This window comes from Tiliqua scincoides, chromosome 2 (assembly GCF_035046505.1).
Source record: "Tiliqua scincoides isolate rTilSci1 chromosome 2, rTilSci1.hap2, whole genome shotgun sequence".
In the NCBI taxonomy this organism is placed as follows: domain Eukaryota; kingdom Metazoa; phylum Chordata; class Lepidosauria; order Squamata; family Scincidae; genus Tiliqua; species Tiliqua scincoides.
The window spans coordinates 5128591-5151058 of record NC_089822.1 but is presented as its reverse complement, the minus strand read 5'-3'; the positions used below and the strand labels follow the sequence as shown (position 1 = coordinate 5151058).

At 44.0% G+C, this 22468-nt stretch overlaps 1 protein-coding gene across 1 annotated transcript in view; it reads right to left on the bottom strand.

Annotated features, from left to right (window-relative positions):
- Positions 1 to 22468, bottom strand: part of SETBP1 (SET binding protein 1) — a 243123-nt gene that overhangs the window by 52855 nt on the left and 167800 nt on the right. Inside the window, exon 3 of the mRNA XM_066615110.1 lies at positions 13071 to 16527. Within this exon, the coding sequence (XP_066471207.1) occupies positions 13071 to 16527 (3457 nt within the window). The remainder of the gene's footprint in view (positions 1 to 13070; positions 16528 to 22468) is intronic.

Sequence of the window (22468 nt, the reverse complement as noted above, 5' to 3'; positions counted from 1 at the left end):
TAAAACACGCATGCATGCACACACACCCCAACATTATGTCATTGGGACATTAGAACTGGGGGAATGGGTAGAAAGGTCTCTCTTTTCTGACTGATGGCCATCAGGTGCATTAGCCTTCAGCTCCAGTCCTGAGTTTTTTTGCTTCCAAGTAGGCACCTTGAACCATCTAATTCATTTCTCAAATGTTTGTTTGGAATTGTTTTTGCCAGATTACTGACTCAAGGTCGACAATCTAAATCAATACTAAGATGACAATCAGGAGGAATGAATCCTCTTTCCGACTTTCCTTGTGGTTTTCAGGGTTGCAGCCTTGGTTCCGAATGGAAGTGTGCATCATGACTAAGTACAAAAACATGGAGAGTTGAATCCAATATCATTCACAGTGATGTATCTGCTTATAGAGGCCATTTTGGGCTAAAAAAACAGAACTGGATGTCCAAAAACTGTAGTTTTTCCTATTATCTTCCCCCGTGTAGGAAAGTAGGAAAGTGCAACAGGTGTGGAGTACTGGGAAAACCTTTCCACAACATTCATCACTGTGCTTCGGCTACTGGGAAAAAAGGCTTATTGTAGTTCTAGCAAAATCGTGTCCTCCAGTCTCATCACTGGTTTCCCCTGAACGAGCTTCAATTAGTTCATTCAAACAAATGTCTCCACATATTTCATTCACACAAATTCATTACCATGTTCTCTTTCTCTCTGTAAATCTACAATGTTCGGCTGCCCAATGAGGGAAAGGACCAGTTAATAGAAGGCATTCATAAATGCCAAGTTTGTTGCAGAGGCAACACTTCAGAAAGGCTTTGAAAGAGGGGAGCTCTGTTTGGAATTGCTGCAGATGACATTAAGCATCTGGCCGCATATTTATTTCCTATCCTCCTCCTTCTCTGTCCCCTGCACTCCACCAAGAAATCATAGCTGCTGTAAAACTTCCCTCAGGCAAATCAGCTTTTAATCAGGACTGCTCAGACTAAAAGGCCTTGCACCCACTTATGTTAACTTTACAAGTTACACAACCAGCAATGCTGGTGTGTTGATGCCATCTGCAGAACATCAAGAGGAGATGCCAGACAGAGATTTGGCACGGCTCTGCCATCCAGAAAGGGGGAAACTTAAGCTCTGGCTGGCTCACTTGTGTAATTCATTATTTTCTTATTTAATAACAAAATCCACTCAAGATAGAAGAGGAAGGCTGGTTGGTGAAGTAAGGATGGAAACTATTAATAACAGAGAGAAACAGCCAGGCCAGCAACACCCACACAGTCACTGGAAACAAATTAGAAACTCATTTATTTGGTGCCAGCATGGTGTAGTGGAGAGCATATTGGGTTTAGTGGGGAAACCCAGCTTAGAAGGAGCTGATTTATACTGGGGGGAAAAGAAAACACCCTGAATTGTCTAGCCCAGGATGATCAACAGCTCTCCAGCTCTCTCCAGGGAACTTCTTCCCCAGCCCTGCTAATCAAACGACAAGGAACCATCTTATACCTAGTCAGATTGTTGGACAAAGCTAGCTCAGTGTTGCTCGGGGCTAGGCTGAAAATTTGAACTTGCAAATTTTTGATTCATTGTTTGAGGTTGGGTCCAACGTTGGGCTGTTGGAGGATAATTTACTTATCTGTTTTGATTGTTGTGTAGGAAGCAGGGCTCCCATCAACTGTGCTGTACTGTGCATCTCCTGAAGTTGCCATCTGGTGGTAGCCATTTTATTTCTACTGAAATGCTTGCTGAATGACCCCACTTTATTGGGTAGCATCCTTCAAAAGGGCATTTTACGTTAAAAAAAAATGGCAGCTGGTAATGGGGGGCTGCCATTTTTCTCCATACTGACCCCATGAACAAAACAACTTGGCATCGCTTGGCAAGGTGCTATGGGATAAAATGGCGGCTACCAGTTGGTGGCAACTGTGAGGAGAACAATGTGTTTGCAAGTTAGTCTTGGAAAAAGAAAATGTCAGTGAAATGCCTTCCCCTGCATTGCAAGCTGCAAAAAGTGGGGAGCATTGCAGTCACCTCAAATACTGTCTACTCCAGCTGAAATAAGTTATCCATATCTTTCCTAACAATGATCTTTTGTGTTTCTGATACCACTGATTCATTACCTCAGGCACAATATAATATATGGTTGTGCTCTGCAACTCAGCTATGGCCAGAGCCTACACGCAAGCCCTAATCTGATGCTTGGAAACTTCGGGCACCTCTGGGAAAGCCGTAACACCTATTTTTGTTATTGGACAGGCTCATTGAGAAGATGCATGTGGTGAGAACTACAAGAACACCTCTGTGTTCTGACATTTGTTGTAGAAAGTATGCCACCTGTTTCATGACAACAGTTCCTGATGGGCACCATTTTTTAAATCCACAAGGCTCCAGAATGGAGGCAGGAAGCATTGTCCTTACTCTGATTGGTTTCATCATGATGCTCCGTCATGGCATCCCCATGAAGCCGAGGAAGAGCAATGCCTCTTGATCTCACTTTGGAGTCTTGGGGGAGGGAATGGTGTCTCACTTGCAACTGACAGCATGATTGTCAGCCCTAGTGAATTTATTACACCCCCAAGATATCCTACATCTATATCCCAAGAACCGGGGACAAAGTTAATGGCAGTGATGCTGAATTTCAGCTCAGTCTTTCTTATTTTTGTCCTTCATAGCTGGAAGTTCCTCCCAGAACACATAAATGTGTATATGACACTTCACACTTTTGGAATTCCTCATCAAAACTCACAAAACTATTAAGCTTTTGGCATAACTTCCCAATTCTTATATCCAACTGAACAGCGCCTTATCAGTTACAATCCCGCACTATTACTCAGCAGTCCATGCCTCTTCCTTAAAATAAAAGTTAGAAACATTTAAAGAAGAAATGTTTATATCATGAATGGGGTTATAATGAGGTATAAGAATCAGGCTTCTTAGCTGGTCCCTGAATATATGAAGCTGCTTCATATCTCTTCAGACTACTGCAGTGGTTCCTCAACTGTGAGCCATGACTTGGAGCCATGTAAACCGGGGGGGGGGGGGGGGGCTACAGAATCCTTGTGAAAAACCCACCACCTTATACAATGTATAGGATTGTAGCCCTAATGGTTGCTATGGCCAAGGGAGCCACCAGCCAAAAACGTGTGGGAACCATGGTACTATTGGGATCACTTGGTTGCAAATCACCTACTTTGGCTGGGATGAGCTCTCAGACCTTGGAGAGTTATTTTTTTCCAATCCTATTACCAGAGAACCTTTATTTGGAGGTTCAGGAATAGAGCTCTGGGGGCTCTAACAGTCTGGGAGCGCTATACATGAAAAGTATGTGTTCTGCCTTAGTTTCACTCACTTGATTATTCCAGTGCAGTTTAGTTAGCTATTTGGACTATTTAGTAAGTTGCCTAGGATGTCTAGGGTAGGTTTTACCTAAACAGCTCCAGCAACATGGAGCTCCAGCTACATTTTATTTAAGTAGCGGTTTTGAGTTCCAGACTGGCTTACTTAACTGCGACTTACAACCCAAACCCTCCATAACTGGAATCCTGATTTGTTTGAATCCTGAACTTTTGCTCGATGTAGTGGAGCTGTGTCACTGTGGCTGAGCACATATTTTGCATGCAGAAGTTCCCAGGTGCTGTCCCTGGCATCTCCAATTAAAATGATTTGTTAGCACGACACAGAAAGTTCTCAAACTCTGGAGAGCCGCTGTTAGCCAGATGGAACAATAACCTGTTTCAGTATAAGGTAGCTGTATACGTATGTTCAACTCTACAATCTGGGAACTATTTAATCTCGGGAGAATCAAAATTTTGGGTGAGTGGAAACAAAAAGGAGGCTAAATCATTGGCATCATTTTGAGGAGCATCAAAATCAAGGAAATGGGTCTTGCTGGGAGCTTCTCCCAGTGGCCACAAGCTGGTAACTCTTTGTTCCACTGGATAAATATTATGTAATGAAATAAGCATTGCTCTGATGCAGGCTCCTGGGGGACAATATGGTGTTCAGCAATAGAGACTGCTAGCATTTCCCCAGAAACCTTCAACAGAGTCACATGTGATGATACAGTGTTGGGTCAAGCAACTTTTTTTTTTTTTTTTTGAGAAGGGGGGAATGGCAACTCCCAGCTGATAGTCACTGTGAGCAATTTTTCCCCCCTGAAGTATCTCCCCAAATGCTCCCTGCTCACAGCCTGGAGATGGGGCAACAAAATTAGAAACATAGTTGGGCAAGCCTTAATTTAATACCTTTTGCATATAGTGGTAACTGTTAATAGTATTAGTAATATTGTAGAGAGAAGGGGAGAGAGAAAATGGAAAAGAGAAGGATGTAGAAAGATCTAGGAAAACAGGCAGTTAAAGTTTTAAAAAAAGCAACTAGGAAAACTGGCAAGTTTTCAGGCAAGTTTTCACTTTACAGGTTAGGGTTAAAATTAGGTTCTGGTTTTGAAAAATTTGAAAGCTGCTGCATTAGGATAAACGTTCCAGTGAATTTCAGTGATACAGAGATCACTGCCAGAAATTTCTCATCTGCCAGAAATTAAGGCATTTCCTAATAAGAATAAGTTGAGATGCTTCAACATGCTTAAAAAACAGACCTTTTCAATGATCTTAAAAATGAGGTCTGGTTGCATCACAAGGAATCCAGGGCCCAGCACGGAGCCTCTCCCTGTGCTAGAAAATGCAGAGCAACTGCAATCAGTAACAAAACAGCCAAAGGCAACCTAAGAGGCTCTTTCTGTTTTCCTTTGGGAGCTCAAAGGCTGAGGTTTTGAAAATGCTCTCAAAGCCAGACAGAGGCGAACTGAGTGTCCATATTTCTTTGGAAGGAGTACTGAACCTTTGGCCAGAAGAAACAGTGCCAGACATATAGCACAAAGCCTATACTTCAATTTGCAAAAACTAAACACTGTGATTTATACCTTTTGGAAGGGAGAGAAGAATGCTAAAAGAACATTCTGTGTAGCACTAGTGTTTTGCCAGAAGCTTGCGGGTTGGATGAGGAGATGCATTCCTGGAGCCTAGACATCACTGAACATTATTTTTTTATATAAACAAACAAAATGGCAGGAAAATCAAAATTCCCCCAAAGGACAACTTGTCCTGGTTTCCTTTCAGCATTTGATTATATAAATGCATTTACTTAAAAGATAGATTTAGTTTTGCTCAGAAGCAGCTTTGGGCTGAAACTGAGGGGAATGGGGGAGAGAGTGTCAAAAATGCCCCCCCAACTATAGCTGACTCATTCCATTTGTTACACCCTTTCCTATCTTTCCCACCACAGGCTGTTTTTCTTTGAGGTTCCCATTTGTAGGCATTTCTTCAGCCCCGAGGGCCCTTCTGATAATACATTTCCCCAGTTGAGTTCTGTCTGTGAAGCAGGAGACACTTGCAAAGGGGGACAACCATAAATGGCTGAAAAGAGAACCCAGAAAATATCCCAAAACTCAATTAAGGCTTGGGTAAAGGCTGCAGATGCCTTTGTAGAAAAGGCTTGACATTTATTCTAGAATTTAACAACACTCTGAAGACAGGGCCTCTCACCAGGGTGGTGTCAGGCTTTGGTCAGGCTGGGCACCAGTTGATGGCCTTCCACATTCAGAAGGCACATTAAATCAGGCTGATCCCTGAATGGTGGTGGCAGGTACAGTGCCTTATGAACCATCAAGGGGTGGTTAGGGAACAACATGGGGGATCCAGTACAGGTTACTGCCCCAAGGCTCCTAGCAACTTGGTACTAGCACAATCTTACACTACTTTTGGAACTCCTTGCCACAAGATGCGGTGATGGTACTTTCTCTAGATGTCTTTAAAAGGGGATTGGACAGATTGATGGAGGAAAAGTTCATCAAAGGTTACAAGCCATAATGGGGACATGCAACTTCCTGCTACTTCAGAATATCAGGTGCAAGGGAGGGGCAACAGCATGCAGGTATCTTGTGGCTGTGTGTCTCCCTGAGGGATGTGGTGAGCTATTGTGAGACACAGGAAGTTGGACTAGTTGGGCCTTTGGCCTGATCCAGCAGGGCTCTTCTTATTTTCATTTTCTGGTTGTGTGGGCATACCTCCCCATGAGACAGAGAAACGTAGCTAGCTGTCTTAGATGGCAGTTTTGGGGCACCATACAAGGGTAGCAAACTGTCCATTATTTCATTGTTCTATTCTTGTCCCTGCAGAGTAAGCAGGTCCACAATGTCTTTGAGTTGTTCTCTTGTGTTATGTTTGCAAATGAATGTACATAAAAGGAAAACTGGAAGTAGCCCTAAAATCTCATTCACAAATTATATCTTAAAACTCACACTGTAGCTAAAAGACTAGATTTTCAGCATACGTGTTCAAATCCATGACTGCTTCTAATTTCTGACAAGGAAAAGGGAAAGCAAAAAACAAAGCAGTATAAAAAACAAATATTTTTGCCTGTTTTAAACATGCAATTTTTTGGTTTTGCAGAATGTTCTCTGATTCAAGCAAAGGAAACTACAATGGCTATAAATCAAGGAACTTGCAAGGTCAACATCTTACTTCTTTCTCCCATACTGAACTTGCAGGTATAACAAGTGGCTTCTTCACCATGGGCAAAACCAAGATGGATTTAAACAACTCTGTTTTGCTGGTGAGTGCTGACCTGAGCAAGCGCTGAGTGGAACTAAGAGAGCAATCAAAACTTACCTTTATGCTTGTGAAAGTCCCTTGCACTGCCTTCAGGGTGGTGGGGTGGGGGGGTGAATGGGGATGTGAGGAGGACAGGCTGATAGGTGGACCAGGCCTGGGAGGGGGGTAGGACTGGCCTTGGCAACTTAGGCTGGATCTTAACCCATTCTCAACCAGCCCAGTGTTACACCAGACTGGCCAGATTTGTGCCAGTGATTTTGCTGGTGCAGATCAGAGTAGCCCCATAGGGGTTGCTGGTATGCAACTAGATATGCGACATAGGGGTAAAGGGGATGAATATAATTGTCACTACTGAACAGGGAAAAAAAATAAAAACTTAGTTGAGAAGATACTGCACGATGTTATATGCACCACCTGTGCAGCTGTTTCTTTATATGTGAACACAACACAAACACAACCCCCTTTTGCCAACTGTTGGCTCTACACAGGCTTTATCTTCTAGGATCTTTTCAGAAGCAAGATAATCCTATGGATGGTTTTCTGCTAGGACTGTGATATTCATCAAACAAACAATGCCATTTGGATGAAATGAAATGGCTTAAAAACTCCCTTGGAAGCTGGCAGGAGGGAAAAAGAATCCATAACATCCTCCTGGACAGATAACACGTACTGCAATTTAGTCTAAGATAAAATATTAGAGGGTGCATGATGGATTTCTAGCTACTAAAAGGGCAAAACTGGTACTTTCCTCCGACTATTCATATATATAACTAAAGTAGCAATGATCCTTCTGGTGAATTTTATATTCCCAGTGAAATCTCTTTGCTGAGCTTTAAAGTAGTGCAAGAGCTAGAAGGTTAGGAATGTTCTCCTATGCAAGGGAAAAATGTTTGACCCACAGCAGTGATTTAAAACACAAAATGCTTCTTTGATCGTTGCATGACAGCACTGTTGCAAAAAGTCTCACATGTATTTGGTAGGCCGGAGAAATGAGAAACCAGGACCACTTCCACAAGCAACACTGGATCAGCACTACATCATGCATGCTCAGTGGCATAGCTAGAGGGGGTGCAAGGCACTAGGTTTTGCAGGGAGCCTCACCACAGCATGCAAGCAGCCCCTCCTCCTCCACTTTGGAGCCATGCATATGCCTCTGTTTTGCTCCCACTGCCTAGAATGGCTCCGAAGGGGAGGGGCCCCTTGCACACTGTGCTGAGGTTCCCTGCAAAACGTAGTGCTTTGCACCCTCCTTGCCACACCACTGTGCATGCTCAAGTCATTGTAGGATAAGAGTTTCTTTGACAGCAACCAACAGCAGTTTTACACAGGTCACAGTAGTAAACATTTGCCACTCAGTGTGTGCTGAACAGGAACCTGCAGTCAAGTTTGGTTATCTGACAAGTGAACCTGTGTAACACACAGGCTTTCAAAACTGTGATTATTTAGCATATTAATATGTCCACATGTTTGCAAACACATGTTTTTTGGCACAATCATGTGTCATGCTTTTTAGGTGTACACAATGTGATAAATGAATTGCTCCTCAGTATCTGTTTAATGGCAGCTCCTGAAAGGGTGCCTCCCCGGGTAGGAGGCCCGTACATTCATTTTGTGCAGTGGCATCTCTACGCCACAACCATTGGAAGTGACTGCTAACTCACCCTTATGCTAACTCACCCTTGCTATTCTATACTGATAGGATGGGTGCAATCCCTAGGAGGCAAATTCACATATCTTTGACTTAGGAGGGAGCAAAACCCCTACCTCTTTACATAAGAACATAAGAAGAGCCCTGCTGGATCAGGCCAAAGGCCCATCTAGACCAGCTTCCTGTATCTCACAGTGGCCCACCAAATGCCCCAGGGAGCACACAAGACAATAGACACAACCTGCGTCCTGGTGCCCTCCCCTGCATCCGGCAATCAGAGGCAGCCTGCCTCTAAAATCAAGAGCTTGTACATACCTACTATGACTTGTAACCCATAATGAACTTCTCCAGAAATTTGTCCATTTCTGCCTCTCTTCAGGGACAGCTGGTCAGTAGCATAGCTAAAGGGGGTGCAAAGCACTAAGTTTTGCAGGGAGCCTCACTGCACCATGCAAGCGGCCTTTCCCCCACCCCTTTGGAGCCAGATGCATGCATCTGTTTTGCTCTAGCCATCCAGAATGGCTCCAAAGGGGAGGGTGTGTTGGTACCAGTGAGAACCCAGCCCACAGCATATTCTTGCTTTGGGCATTCCTTACCAGAGAGACACGTAAACAGATGAGTACACCAGACTGCTGTACACTGAGTTAGACCAGTGACCTCTTCAACTCTGGATCACTCTGACTAGCAGGGGCTCTCCAGGATCTCAAGCAGAGGTCTTTCTACTCCTGGAGTTGCTCACGTCTGAACCTGAGACCTGCGTGCAAGGCATGCGATCTACCGCTGAGCTATGGCTTCCCCAAGCAAAATGTTGCCCCAGCTTTTTATTTCCTTATTCTGCCCTCTTACAATTCCTGAGACCATGCTGAAAAGAAAAGAGAACAGAATACATTTTGCTCACTTTACCTGGGAGGATCTGCCCACCTTTTTAACCAACATCCCCAATTTGATCTGGCTGGCATGTCATAGTGATGTCAACACATTTCTTTGACTTTCTTTCATTGGTGTCATGGAACCAGTTTTAAACTCAATTCAGAAAAAGGTTCCTAACTCATTATCAAATCCCCCTGAGCAACACCACCCTTCCTTTTCCTTGACAGTTAACACAGCTCCGTACACAGAGATCAGTGTTTCTGTAGTCTCCATCAATTAGCACTAATCTATGTGCAAAGAAAGTCCAGAGGAAGAGGTAAGGGGAATGGAAGGACACATGGATAGGGCTCTGAATTTACAGCACATTCTGAGCCCACTTTTGCAACTGAACTGAAGGACCAGTGTGATAACAAATTCAGTGCTGAACAAAGCTGTCGGTTTTGCCAAACCTACTCTTCCTCATTGTCAACTCTGCCTGTTCTGCTTATGTGGAATTAAAAAAAACAAAAAACAGACGTAACTAGGAAACACAAGTAGAACAGAGCAGCTCTTTCATGGAAACAAACCTGCAGTGATCTGATCCTTCCCTCATTCACATCAATTCTATATCACTGCAGTTTACCTCTTAATTGAGTTGTTCCCAATTTATAGGGATGCAAATGAAGATCTGATCTTTAAACAAGACTCAAGCAACTCTGTTGGAAGAACAATCACTGGAACAAATCCACAATTTCATAAACCAGCAGTTGGTCCAAATATAAACATGTCAAAGGGCTACATTCTGGAACGTCCCAGAGGAGGATAAAAAGTTCTAAGACACCCAGAATCTGAAATGGACGGTGCTACTAGGATTGCTAGATTATACTTCAAACATATATTTGTTTATCTTCTGTGTGAATTCCAGTATTATATCAGTATCATCGCCATCTATATAGCTATATCACTAGGCAGAGCTTTAGAGCATAATAGACGCCCCTCTCCAAAGGTAGGTCTGTGCCCCAAGGAGCATACATTCCAAATTTGGCAGTTAGGGAGACAGTATGCAAGACAGGTGGCACCATACAGATGTGGAAGGAAGGAGTTCCAAGCATATGGTATAATAAAGGACAACAACTGGAGTTATTTAAGAGGTGAACTAATATTCTCCTATTATGACTGTTGGGAGGGGAGTGAAACACACACTCGCTGTCTTGCTGAAGCACAAAACTAAAAGGGGATCAAAGGACCCAAGACCAACTACCAGGACCAACGACATGGCTTAACGAAGCACTCTACCAAACTTTTTAAAAATTAAGCACTGTCTAGTCTCAAAGCCATTTTGAAAGCAACCTAAATCTAGATTTACAATTACTTTTTAAAGCTGTACATCTAGCTGGGGGGGATATCCGAAAACCTGCACATACACTCACAAGAGCCTTGAGATTGGTTACAGCCCCCTACCAAGCACATACTCAGCGGCTTAAACTAGAATTTGTGGCTGTGTAACAGTGTGCAAAATCACTCCCAGCGCAGGCAGCTCAAGTGAAGACAAATTCTTGTTGAAGGACAAAAGTCAAAAGAAAATGTTGAGTCAAGGGCTCAGACAATCATAAACAGACAGATATTCATAGAGTTTAATGAGCATTCTTGGCTCCAAATTTTCTTGGCAGCACTTCTTTGCGCTTTAATATATTTTTCTTTTCCTCCTCGTAGCACAAAGTATGGCCCTGGTTAGCTAAATGCTGATGACTTTTCCATCCAAATAATACTTTTGACAATGAACAAACCAAGCTCATAATCTGCAGTTTGATGGATTAGATCATGGAGAGCCACACGTATTTGCAGACATGAAAATAAACATACAGTTTTCAAAAAGCTGGAACAGCAAACCCAGCCAAGCAGGACCTCAAGCAAGGATGACTTTTTTCCATCCATGAGTAATTGTTGTATTTTTAAGTCCTCTGAAGAATCTTTGTAACTTTATTGGTCCCTCGTTTGCCGAGAAACTGTTCTGTAGGATTCAAGGCTTGCACTCATCTCTGCCACTCCAAAGAAGTGCAATTTCCGCACCATTTTTGTGCGCTGGCTGTTCCTCCTGAAGTGAGATCTGGCATTTACCATATCTTGGAGACCCACCAAACACTGAAGGAGTAAATACCAAACCTTGTCACAGAGAGGAGCATTTTAAAAAAACACACATAGAAACACACACACAGGGGAAAAAGTCACTTTGTGACAGATTTGTTGTACCAAAAATTGTTGTGAGGGTTTAATTTTTCCCCCTTCCACTATGAAGTCAGGAGGTGAACGTGCCGGCATTGACCATGCAACAGCATCAGCCAATCACAACTGCGCTTGTTTGCAAAAACATTTTGTTGACTTGGTTCCTTCTACCTGCAGAAATCCAAGTACAAATTAATGAACAGAAACCTCACTCTGGATGCATCCAGACAATTTTTATCTCCCCACAGGAAGAAAAGTCTATTTTTTTCACTTCTATTCCCCTTGATAATCAAGACAGGGCCAACTGATAGAGCAAATGGAATATTTGCACTGATGGCTGATCCTGCAAAACATTCAACAGTTACTAGAAAATCACAGGACAGCCTTGTCCCCTGCTCTCTGATCCAGCAACATGATGAGGTCTGAATGAGACAGAGGTGGAAAATAGCAAATAGCAGGTGGGGTAATGCTCATCTGGGACTACATCAATGAGAAGAGGCATGTGCATGATTCATTCTATGGCCATCATCCTTTCTGATCAGGGCTTTGATATTCCACAAAGTGTTCAGAAGCAGAGACACATTTATCAGCTGAGGCTTTCTCCATTAGTTCAGTCTTACTTCAAAACCCTTCAAAGGAAATGAGCCCTAGCCTTTTAAAAGAAGTCACTGTGAGCTAACCTTTCTCCTCTATTTTCATGTGGTGACATGCTCTCAGAAAAGCATGCCCAGCAAGCCAGGTCAAAAGATCTGAAAGTTACTGGTTTTCAATGGTTTTCTGGATGCACCAACTTGAAATCTCATGATGAATGTGTTTCTCAAGTCAACCTCAGGGAAAATCAGGGGAGAGTCTCCACACTAAAACTGCCTTGGTTGCATGGTCCTGGGAGTGTTTATGCCGCTTGGGATATCAGCTTCCACAACTCATTTCAATTTCAATCCTGCTTATACATTCAAGGGTTGAATCAGAGGACGAAGGGTGCTGGACACGTGTCAGCAGCTCAAGTGCTCTTAATTCATTCTGAAAATACATAGAAACACTAAGAGAGCTATGATTTCTGAGATACCACTTTGTGGTGTCCACGTTATGAGAGTCTGTGGTTGGAATTCCCTGTTCAGTTCATGACAAAGAAGGTTGTGATCACAGGCTAACAACCATGAAGTAAGGAAGTATCTCTGGATACTGGTTGTGTGAACTACTTGGCCAGCCTTCAGGGCTTACGCAGAAGAAATATACACAAGTGGAGTACCTACATAAGCTCTGTTGAAACTAAGGGACTTTCCACAGCAGGCTGAATTGCTCGCAGTCAGGAAGGTTTGTGCAGTTGCTTCAACTCAACAGGAAACCAAATTCCTTTTAATCGACAACAGTGGATACGACTAGCAGTTATTTTTGGGTCAGTGACCTTAGGATCACAACATAGTCATGAACACTGAAACATCTTGGCTGAGACCAACCGACAGGGGGCTCCTCCCGTCCCAGAATTCTCTCCTGTAGTGGCCATTCCACATGGTCACTATGTAACTTTTATAAAAGAGTTGTTCCCCAAATTATTTCCCTCCCTATCTCTTCTGTATTTTGTCTATTGCATTAGAAGACATTATTCTACCTTGCAAAACACTTGGAATGCACTTGTACAACTGTGGTACATAAATGTCGCAAATATGTAAATACGTAAATTAGGACAACAGTCAAAGCACAGTTCTAAGCAAAACCAGATTGCATGGGACATGCATGTCTTTGAACATGACAACACTGACCTGAAGCAGCTGAGGAATCATAGGAACTCCTGTCCTTCCTAGTCGCTCTGAAGGTTTGAAGGTCCTTTTCCCTGTATGTCCCGAATCCTTCAAAGCTCCTCCTTTTGCTTCCACTCATGTCACTGTCCCGTTTTTCACTCAAGGAATTTATCTCACCAAACACGTCAAGGGATTCAGACCTTGTGCTGCCCTCAGTGTTCCCAGAGTACCTTTTCAGGCAAGAGTCAACGGGATCATTGCTCAGATCACTTTTATCCTTGCTCTGCACCCACTGCTGAGTGTCAGAGAGTGACAATGTAGACAGGGTATCAACTTCAAAGTTGCTCTTGGAACCTTTGTGCCCAGTTTCACAATGCTGGTGCTTCTGTTTCTCTTTATGCTTGCTTTTATCGGTCAGCAAGGAAAGGTCTTTATCTGAGACGCTTAATCTTTCACTGACTGAATGGCTGGAGAAGCCTGCGGACTTGCTAGCAAAGAGACTGCTCAAGTCATCATGAGCCCCTAATATCCGCTCATCCTTGTGTTTGTGCTTGTGTTTGTGTTTCCTTTTGTGAAGTCGGCTGCTGGGCATGCTTGTCCCTGCAACCTTTGGAGAGGTCAGTGAAGAATGCACATCTCCAAGACCCATTCCTACAGGTGTCTGAAGGTGAACACCATGCTTCACTTTATGCTTGGTAGTATTGGGCATCTTCATGTGAGAACTTGTGTGGAACTGGGGAGGGGGCACTGTAGGCCTCATAAATGGAGAAGCTGCTCCGAGTGTGTGGGACAAGTACAAAGGAGCTGGGTACTGACCATAGTAACCAAGATTCATCATAGGCATTGATGTGTAAGGCATTCCATAGGGTGCATAGTAACTCCCGCTGGGAATAGGGTAACCAAACCCTTGTAAGAAAGGCACCTTTGTCATGGTGTCATTGGTTTTGGCAGGTCTACCACGCTTCTTCTTAGACTTCATGTCGGAGGTCCTGCGAAGATACAGCAATGGGTCGTACTGGATATATGGCACAGGGTAATAGTGATCAAAGTTAATCCTGAAAATGCTGGGATAGGGATTTTCATGGTAAAACGTGTAGCTCCTGTGAGAAATCCTGAACACTTGGAACTTGCTGATGAGCTCTTCCAGGTCTGCCAGGAACTGCAGGTCGTCCCTGTTCTGCAAGTTTTTCCGTTTCCTCTTGTGCTTTGGTTTTTTCATGGTCTCGTGGCTGAGAAAGTTATCGACAATTAGATGCTTCTGCCGGTGACTGTGCCTGTTCTTCATGCTGGTGTCGGACTGAACGGCCTCCGGATTGTCCAGGCTGCAGAAATCAAATGAGTACCTTCTGCGAGATTCTGAGGTCTTCTCCGCTTGGTCGGACGTGCTGTTGTTGTCTGTACCTATCCCACTATCACTTGGGATAGTTTCCTCACTGTGGGATTCGCTCACGGGAGACAACGTGACCTCCTTCAGGGAACCAATGTCACAAAGGTGGGAAGGTGAATTTGCCATCAACCTGGGTGGGGACAGCTTCCAAGTCCCACTGTGTAGTCCTTTCTGAGTTTTAGTGGGAAGAGCGCTGATGGGTTGGAGATTTGGCATAGTTTTCAGTTCTGAAAAATTCATTTCAGTGCTGGCAGGGCTAAGATTACCGTTAGAGCCCACTAACTGCGCTGAAAGCGGATGAAGAGCTGCTGGTGATGATGCCACAAGTGACTGCAAGTTGGAAGGCACTGCTGGGTTTTCTGGCTGGCTGGAAACAGGCCTCAAGTGTTTGATGGCTGTCTTCGGTTCTTCCAGTGGGGGCTGCAACTCAGACCTTGGTTTTCTTCCCCTTTTCTTGCCGATGTAAATAGTCCCCCTCTTGCTGACATTTATTTGCTTTCCTAGCCTGGCATCAATGGTTGGTGCCCCTGTGCTGGCTGGTGGCTGTGTTTTTGTTTTCAAAGCTATGCTACTGGAACAGGATAATATCTGACTCAAAAGGTTCTTCCTCTTGAGGGTCTTCATTTTGTTGATGGTCTTGATGGTCTTCTTATCCAACACACCAAGCTTGCCAACCTTTTTGTGAAATTTAAGCTCATTGATTGAATTATCTTCTCCTGGAGCCATCTGGGCCAATTTTGCCAAGTTCCGTCGCCTCTTCCTTTTCTTTGTACCAGGAAATTCACGATTGATTGGACTAACTGGGCTGGTGGATGTTCCTTCATGGATGGTTTCGACAGTGAGCAAAGGCTGTTTCTTTGGTCGCCCCCTCTTCTTCTTGATGGGAGTAATCACAGTAAGACTGTCTGTATTGGTATACAGAGGACTAGATGGAGTTATTGGATAAGCAGAGGGAGGTTCTACCATCAGTTTCTCAGAAGGGCCAAGAGACGGTTCCTGGAGCATATCTTTTGGTTTGCTGCAAGTCCATCTTCGTTTTGCGGCAAACTTTGGATGCTGAGTTTCAGATTGCTTGCTCGGTGGAGGGAATTCACTTCTCAGGGAAGCAGATGTCACAACTGTGGACTTTCTGAGCCTGGTGGCATTGGTGGTGGGAGACTTATTGGTTATCTCAGGGTTTTCCACTGCTACCAACGAAGGCTCACTTTCGGCTGTTTTCCCTTGCTTTGTGACTCGCAGGTCTTTCTTGCACAACTCTGCTTGCAGGTTGGTTCTGCCACTTGCATCGTTGCTCGCAGAATGATGCCCAGAAGGTGAGGCTTTCTCTGGGACATTTTTGTCAACAGCAGTTTTTGCAAACTGCCGCTTTTTTCTTTTATGGCCAGGTGGCTCCACTGTTGGAGTTTTGATTGGGATAGTAATTCGTACATGACTAGAGTCATTTTCGGCACCGATGGCAGAGTTTGGGCTTTGCCTGGAGGGTGACGGTTTGGTTGTGTTGGATTCCTTTTTCCCATCCATGTTGTCCTGGGTTTTGGCCTCAAAAGACTTCTGAGCACTTTTCACCCACTCCAAGTCTGCATTTTGGATGGTTTGGTTGATTAAGTCTTTTTTACTGGTCTTTTTCTTTGTGCTGCCAGTGGGTTGATCAGAAACGTCTGTTTGCCCACCTTCCTCTTGACTCACGAGTGTTGAAAAGCTATTGCAATCAGACAGATTGGTAGGCTGAGAAGTTACACTGAGAGTGTTTGACCCCGAGAGTGCACTGCACGCAGCAAGGTCTTTGTTATTACTGCTTGACAACTGACCCCACGTGTTGCTGGCACTAGATTTCTTTGCTTGGGACTTGCTGAAAGACACAGTGGGCTCTGAAGCAGAGCTCTTGGTGGAACTAGCGGCTTCTCGGCTTGCCTCTGGGTTCGTGAAGCAGGCTTGGGAGGCAGATCCAGATTCAGAGCTCGCTGACCAGTCAAGGTGATGCTGGTTGTTGCTTTTTTGCTGGTGCCGTGATTTTAAGGTGTCACTGGTGAAGTCCTGCTGGAGGTCTTGATTGTAGTGCACAACAGAATGCTTTTGTATCCTCTCATAAACCTGGGAAAGAGAAGAAAAAGGGGTAAGAAAAGTATGTCTTTTGATGCCTTAAACATGATCAGAAAGGTTTTATTTTCTTGCACTTTCATGAGGAGTTACTTTGCTGAATGGCATCTCAATTCCAAAAAAAATTATTTTATCAATAATAATAATAATAATAATAATAATAATAGTAAACAACTTTATTTGTATCCCGCCCTTCTCCCTGAAAGGGACCCACAACACAGTTAAACCAGGTATGTTTTTAGGTACTAGGCTAGTTACAATCAGTGGGGACCCACAACAAAACGTCACTGCATCCTCAACCTTATCAGAAGTGCTGCTCAAGGCTCCAGTTTTGTAGGGCTATTCCTCATTCAACTGAGAGTATCTGTTCTTCCTGTGGTGGATCCAGCCTCACTAGGTAGGGATCGTAAAAACATTCCTATTACAAAGCTCTCACAGCCCCTCAGAATCCCCCAACTACTAACTTTTGGAGGAAATGAAAAGAGTAGGTGTTGGCGATAGGACCGACTGCAAGCAAACCTCTTTGAAAACTGGATCACCTCTGATAGGACCACAAATAGAGGATTAGGGTCTAACAAGAGAAACTCTTGTTTCTCTTTCTCTTTACAAAACAGAACTTATTATTTATCTGTTTCAGTATGCTTTACAATCTTACGGCACCTAAATACAGAAGTGTAGCTATGGGGGGCAGCAAGTACTGCAGGCGCTGCCACGCTCTGTGTAAGCGGCTCCTCCCACTTGACATTGGAGCCATTCTGGGCAGTGACCGCAAAGGGCAGGAGCATGCCTGCACATCGCCAGCACTGCCTGGAATGGCTCCAACAGTGAGTGGGAGGGGTCGCTTACATGGTGCATTGTGGCATCTGCAGTATTTTCTGCTTTGCCCCCTCCGATAGCCATGTCATCGGTCTCGGGCAGTGGTTCTCACACATTTATCACTAGCACCCACTTTTTAGAATGAGAATCTGTCAGGACGTGATGTCATGACCAGAAGTGACATCATTAAGCAGGAAAATTTTTTAACAAACCTAGGCTACAATCCTACCCACACTTACCCAGGAGTAAGTCCCACACACTAGCATTGTTAAAAGGATATACAGAGTAGCTTGTTAAAGTACAGGTCTGTAAGTTTTGCAGGGAGCCTCACTGCAGTGTGCAGGCAGTCCCTTCCCCCTTCATAGCCATTCTAGGTGGGGGAGCAAAATGGAGGCATACACCCAGAAGGCCTTCCTGGAACACTCCCAGAAAGCGTACACCTCCATTTTGCTTCCCCTGCCTGGAATGGCTCCGAAGGGGAGGGGAAGGGGCTGGCTGCATGCTGGCTGCGGTGAGGCTCCCTGCAAAACTTAGTGCTTTGCATCCCCTCTAGCTATGACACTGCCAAAATGTTGCTCTTAATTTCCCTCCCTGCACTTTTCAGGGATGCACTTCTGAAACAATCTTTCTAAGTGCTCTGTGGCTGCACATAAACCAAAGTTCATATAACCCAGAGCAGGTTAAATTTCACTAGCTGCAATGAAGATGGGTAGACTGTTTAATCAAAACAACTGGCAAAGCAATCTGAAATTAATGCACTTAGAGTGTATTTTGCTCCCTGTATATCCACCTGGATCTCTGCCTGATTCCACTCCTCCTTATGTTTTGGCTTCGCTTTGCCCTGCTAGGTGAGCTGTATAGACAAACACAATGGTCCAGTGTAGTCGTTAAAAGACTGATGTTACATTCAGACATAATCATGAACCATACTTTGTTCTTATAAGTATGGATTTATTAGTCACCTGCGGACACACCGTGGACAGTCCACAACCCGTTAGATGTCAAGGTCTTCTTCGAAAACGATGGACGAACATCATCATCATCATCATGGATTTGAAACAAGCCTCAGACTCTCACACAAAAAGGGGGAACTTAATTCTGTTCTTGGTTTGTTATAAACCAGTTTTCGATTCCACTTGAACTTGGAAAACTATAATTTGTTACAAATCTCTGCTACAGCTCAGTACTATGGTTTTCCTGCCATTGCATGGAGTCACGCCAAAATGGGGTGCGCTGTGCACTACGGTGGGAAGGAGTGCTGATCAGGAGGCTTGGGAAAGGTAAGAGAAAATATTTTCCCTGACCTTCCTGTAAGCCTCCCAAATGGGTCTCCTTGGACCTGCACCAGCTCTTTAGCTGATACAAGTCCAAGGAGACAAAGGGAATGTGGCAGCTCATTCCAGGGAAGATAGCATCCAGCGCAAATCACCTGCACAGTGTGACACCCCTCCCACCCTACTTGTTCAACCCCATTATGCCCTTCCCCAATTATGCCCATGCTGCAGACTTTCCATCATTGGCAAGCACTCCTCCTGCCACTGCATGCTAGTTATCTGTGGTCTCTCTGGTGATGGTTCAGAATTAAGGGGGGGGAAGCATAGGACTGGGCCAACAATGACATTATAGCAAAAGACAGAATTGGCCAAACCCACAAAATGTTACCAGATTCTTTTTTTTTAGATGTTTTGCTCGAGCAAGAACCTTCAAATTCCACTTTACATGAAATTATGAGGCAACTCTACATGCAGTTGGACTAGTTAGACTAGAAAAATAAATTCCCTCTCCTAACGTTACAGGAGATTTGTTTTCTGTTGCATCTGTCACTCTCTGAGGGCCAGTCAAATTCAACTCACTTCCAGGTTGGATGAAAAGGTTTGATTAAAATAAAATGTTATTACAGTGCAAACCTATGCATGTCTACTCAAAAGTAAGCCTCATTGAGTTCAACGGGATTTACTCTCAGGTAAGTATGTACAGGATAGCAGCCTTAACCCTGTTTTGTTGCACACAGCCCGAGAAATTGCTCTAGAGAAGATTCAAGATATATCTTTTGTAGACCTCAGATTTTAAGTATCAAATCAAATCAAACTCCATTGGGGTTAACCTCTATACAAATGTCATAGGAACATAAGAAGAGCTGCACTGGATCAGGCCAAAACCCCATCTAGTCCAGCTTCTTGTATTTCACAGTGACCCACCAGATGTCCAGCAACACAGCATAGGAACATAGGAACAGCCCCACTGGATCAGGCCATAGGCTCATCTAGTCCAGCTTCCTGTATCTTACAGCGGCCCACCAAATGCCCCAGGGAGCACACCAGATAACAAGAGACCTCATCCTGGTGCCCTACCTTGCATCTGACATAGCCCATTTCTAAAATCAGGAGGTTGCACATACACATCATGGTTGGTAATCCATAATGGATCTTTCCTCCAGAAACTTGTCCAGTCCCCTTTTAAAGGCGTCTAGGCTAGACGCCAGCACCACATCCTGTGGTTAATGGATGCCTTTCCCTACTTTGTAACCTGCACATAGCCCCACTGCCCATCTCTGAAATCCACCTTCTTAAAGAGCCATCACCCAGATCATGTGATAGAAACCTGGCTCACAAATCAAAATTAATACCGCAACGCCCCCTCTTTAAAGCATTAGGGGATCCATCTGCAAAAATGGTTCCTCAAGTCTAATTCCTTATTAAGAAGCTTTATCTGGGCAGATAAGCAGCTGGTTCCCATGTCACTAATTGCTGTCTGCTGTGATTTAAAAACATCTGCCCCATTGTGCTTGTCACTTTCATATTCTAATCGTCCTGCATCTTGGAAGAGTGAAAAATAATAAAAAAAATTAAAAGACATATTGCAGATTATTTTTCTTCGTTAATTTGTACACAGTCTCTTGTAGAAAGCAGTAAAGGGCAAAGAGAACTTTGATTAACCCATTTCTGCCTTGCTCACAGGTGTACACATTTGGTCACTGTTACATGTATGACACGATGGGCAGAAATGGCTTAAGAAGTTTGATTTTAAAAAGTCAAGACTGGCTCTATGGAGAAAGAATTGCACATGCATGCACAATGCGTCTTCAAGATACACGCTGCCCACGTTACTCTCTCTCTAGACTTTAAAGCAGTGGTTCCAAATCTTTTAAGAGCTCGTGAATCACTGAGGCAAAAAGTAGAATTACCATGGACCACGTGGGTTGCTGCTTTTGTTGCCAGCTGTGGCTGCAGATGGTTCATTCTCTGCTCTCTCTGGTGGTCTGTGGGGAAACATCTCCATCTTCAAGCAAGTGCCCCCCCACCATGGACTACCAGAGATGGTGGGACTGCCTAAAGCCACAGTTGACTTCATTGATGGCTAAGGACAGTCTGTTCTTCACCCTCTCTGGTGGTATGGGGAAGTACTCACTCAGTGAGATGCTTAAAGTGATCAAAGGTGATCTTTTTTTTCTGAGACATTGTGGACCACTTCTCAGGGTCTCGCGGACCACCTGCGGAATATGTAAAGATTTCCTGGACCACAGGTTGGGAATCAGTGCTTTAAAGAGACAAAGGGTGACATAATATTGCCAAGGAATGGTAAGCTTCAGATCAAAACCTCTGTAGTATGATCCCAGTAACCACATTTTCCTTCCTTTTGCAAAGGCAGCTAAGTAAATGTCTCTGAAAACTCTGAAAGGTCTCTGAAATCCACCTCAGAATCTTCAAAACTGGAGATGCAAAACACACAGATTTCAACGAAAATGCCCTGCACTGCGAGGGGATCAGGACAACCAGAGTTTGGGTCATTATAATAAATTCTAGATTCAGAAACGCTGCCTCTGAATATTAGCTGCTGATAAGCAACAGCAGAGCATGGCCATTTGCTTCATACTTCTGGGCTTTCAGGTTGGCCTTGTGGAAACTGAACACCAGACAAGGTGGATTTCTGGTCTGATCCAGCAGCCAGTCTCATCCTAGGAGATACTTAACAGTGGTTTTGTGATGACCACTTCTGAGAGGCCACATCAATCAGCATTATGCATGTGCAAAACCCAACAGTTTTGTTTCCTCAGAACATACAGAGTAGGAGGAGCCAACAGTGGACAAACAGACATGTCCCCAGGAGCTCCTGGGAGACAGTTTGTTTTCCCCTAAATACTGCAGGTCTAAGAGGACCTGAAGATCTTTGTTAGGAGAGACAAGATCCTCACCGGTGCAGATATCTGGGAAACAGAAAGCCCGACCCCGGGGGGGGGGGGCTTTCTTCTCAGAGAAATCTGTTTGTGACAGTATTGGGGGAGGTGCAGTGATTTGCAATCAAGCTGCTGGCTCCGTGCTGAGACGCCATATGGAGGAAGAAAAAAAAGCGTGAAGTGTAAAGTTTAAGCTGGAAATTTAAGATAAGCAAGTGTTAATATTGTCCCCGGCTCTGATCGACTGATTTAGCTAAAAGCCCTGGATATATTGGAGGCGTTAACGAGAGACTTTTTAAGGAGGTTGAAAGTGCTCCTTTTCTCTTTCGTGGAATAAATTGGTGGTGGATTATAATTACAACTATAACTTGGGTGTGAACTAAAATTCAGAATTATTCTTGGATATAAATACAATTCTCATTAGATTTGAAAGAGCTTTGTTTTCTCTGCACCAGAGATTGTGAGACTGTTTTCTTGCATTTTGTTTCTCTCTCCGTTAACCGCACTGGACTGTTATCTGCAAGAGGTATGTAAGGAATGCGGATGGCAGAGTAGTAATGATGTGGTGGAAGTAAGGAGAATAATACATTGTGGACATCTAGTGGACTAGAGAGAAATTGCAAAATGGATTCTGTTCCAGAAATGTGGATACAGAAAATCTTGATTAATACGGAGAGATTGCTTATTATGGAGCGACAACAGCTGAGTTGGTCCTCGCAGATTCAAGCCAGTCTGAAAACTCTTTCCCAACAGATAGATGTGTGTAATGGAACAATTGGAAGATGTGAAGAAACAAACAGAAGATAAACAAGGGAGTGAAAAAGCAGACAAGGAGGAAAATCAACAGGGTGATCAACAGGACAAAGACGAGGCGCTGATGGAAATCAAGAAAGATAAGATGGACAGAGTAACAGGAGTGCGCAAATCACAAAATTTGTTGGAACA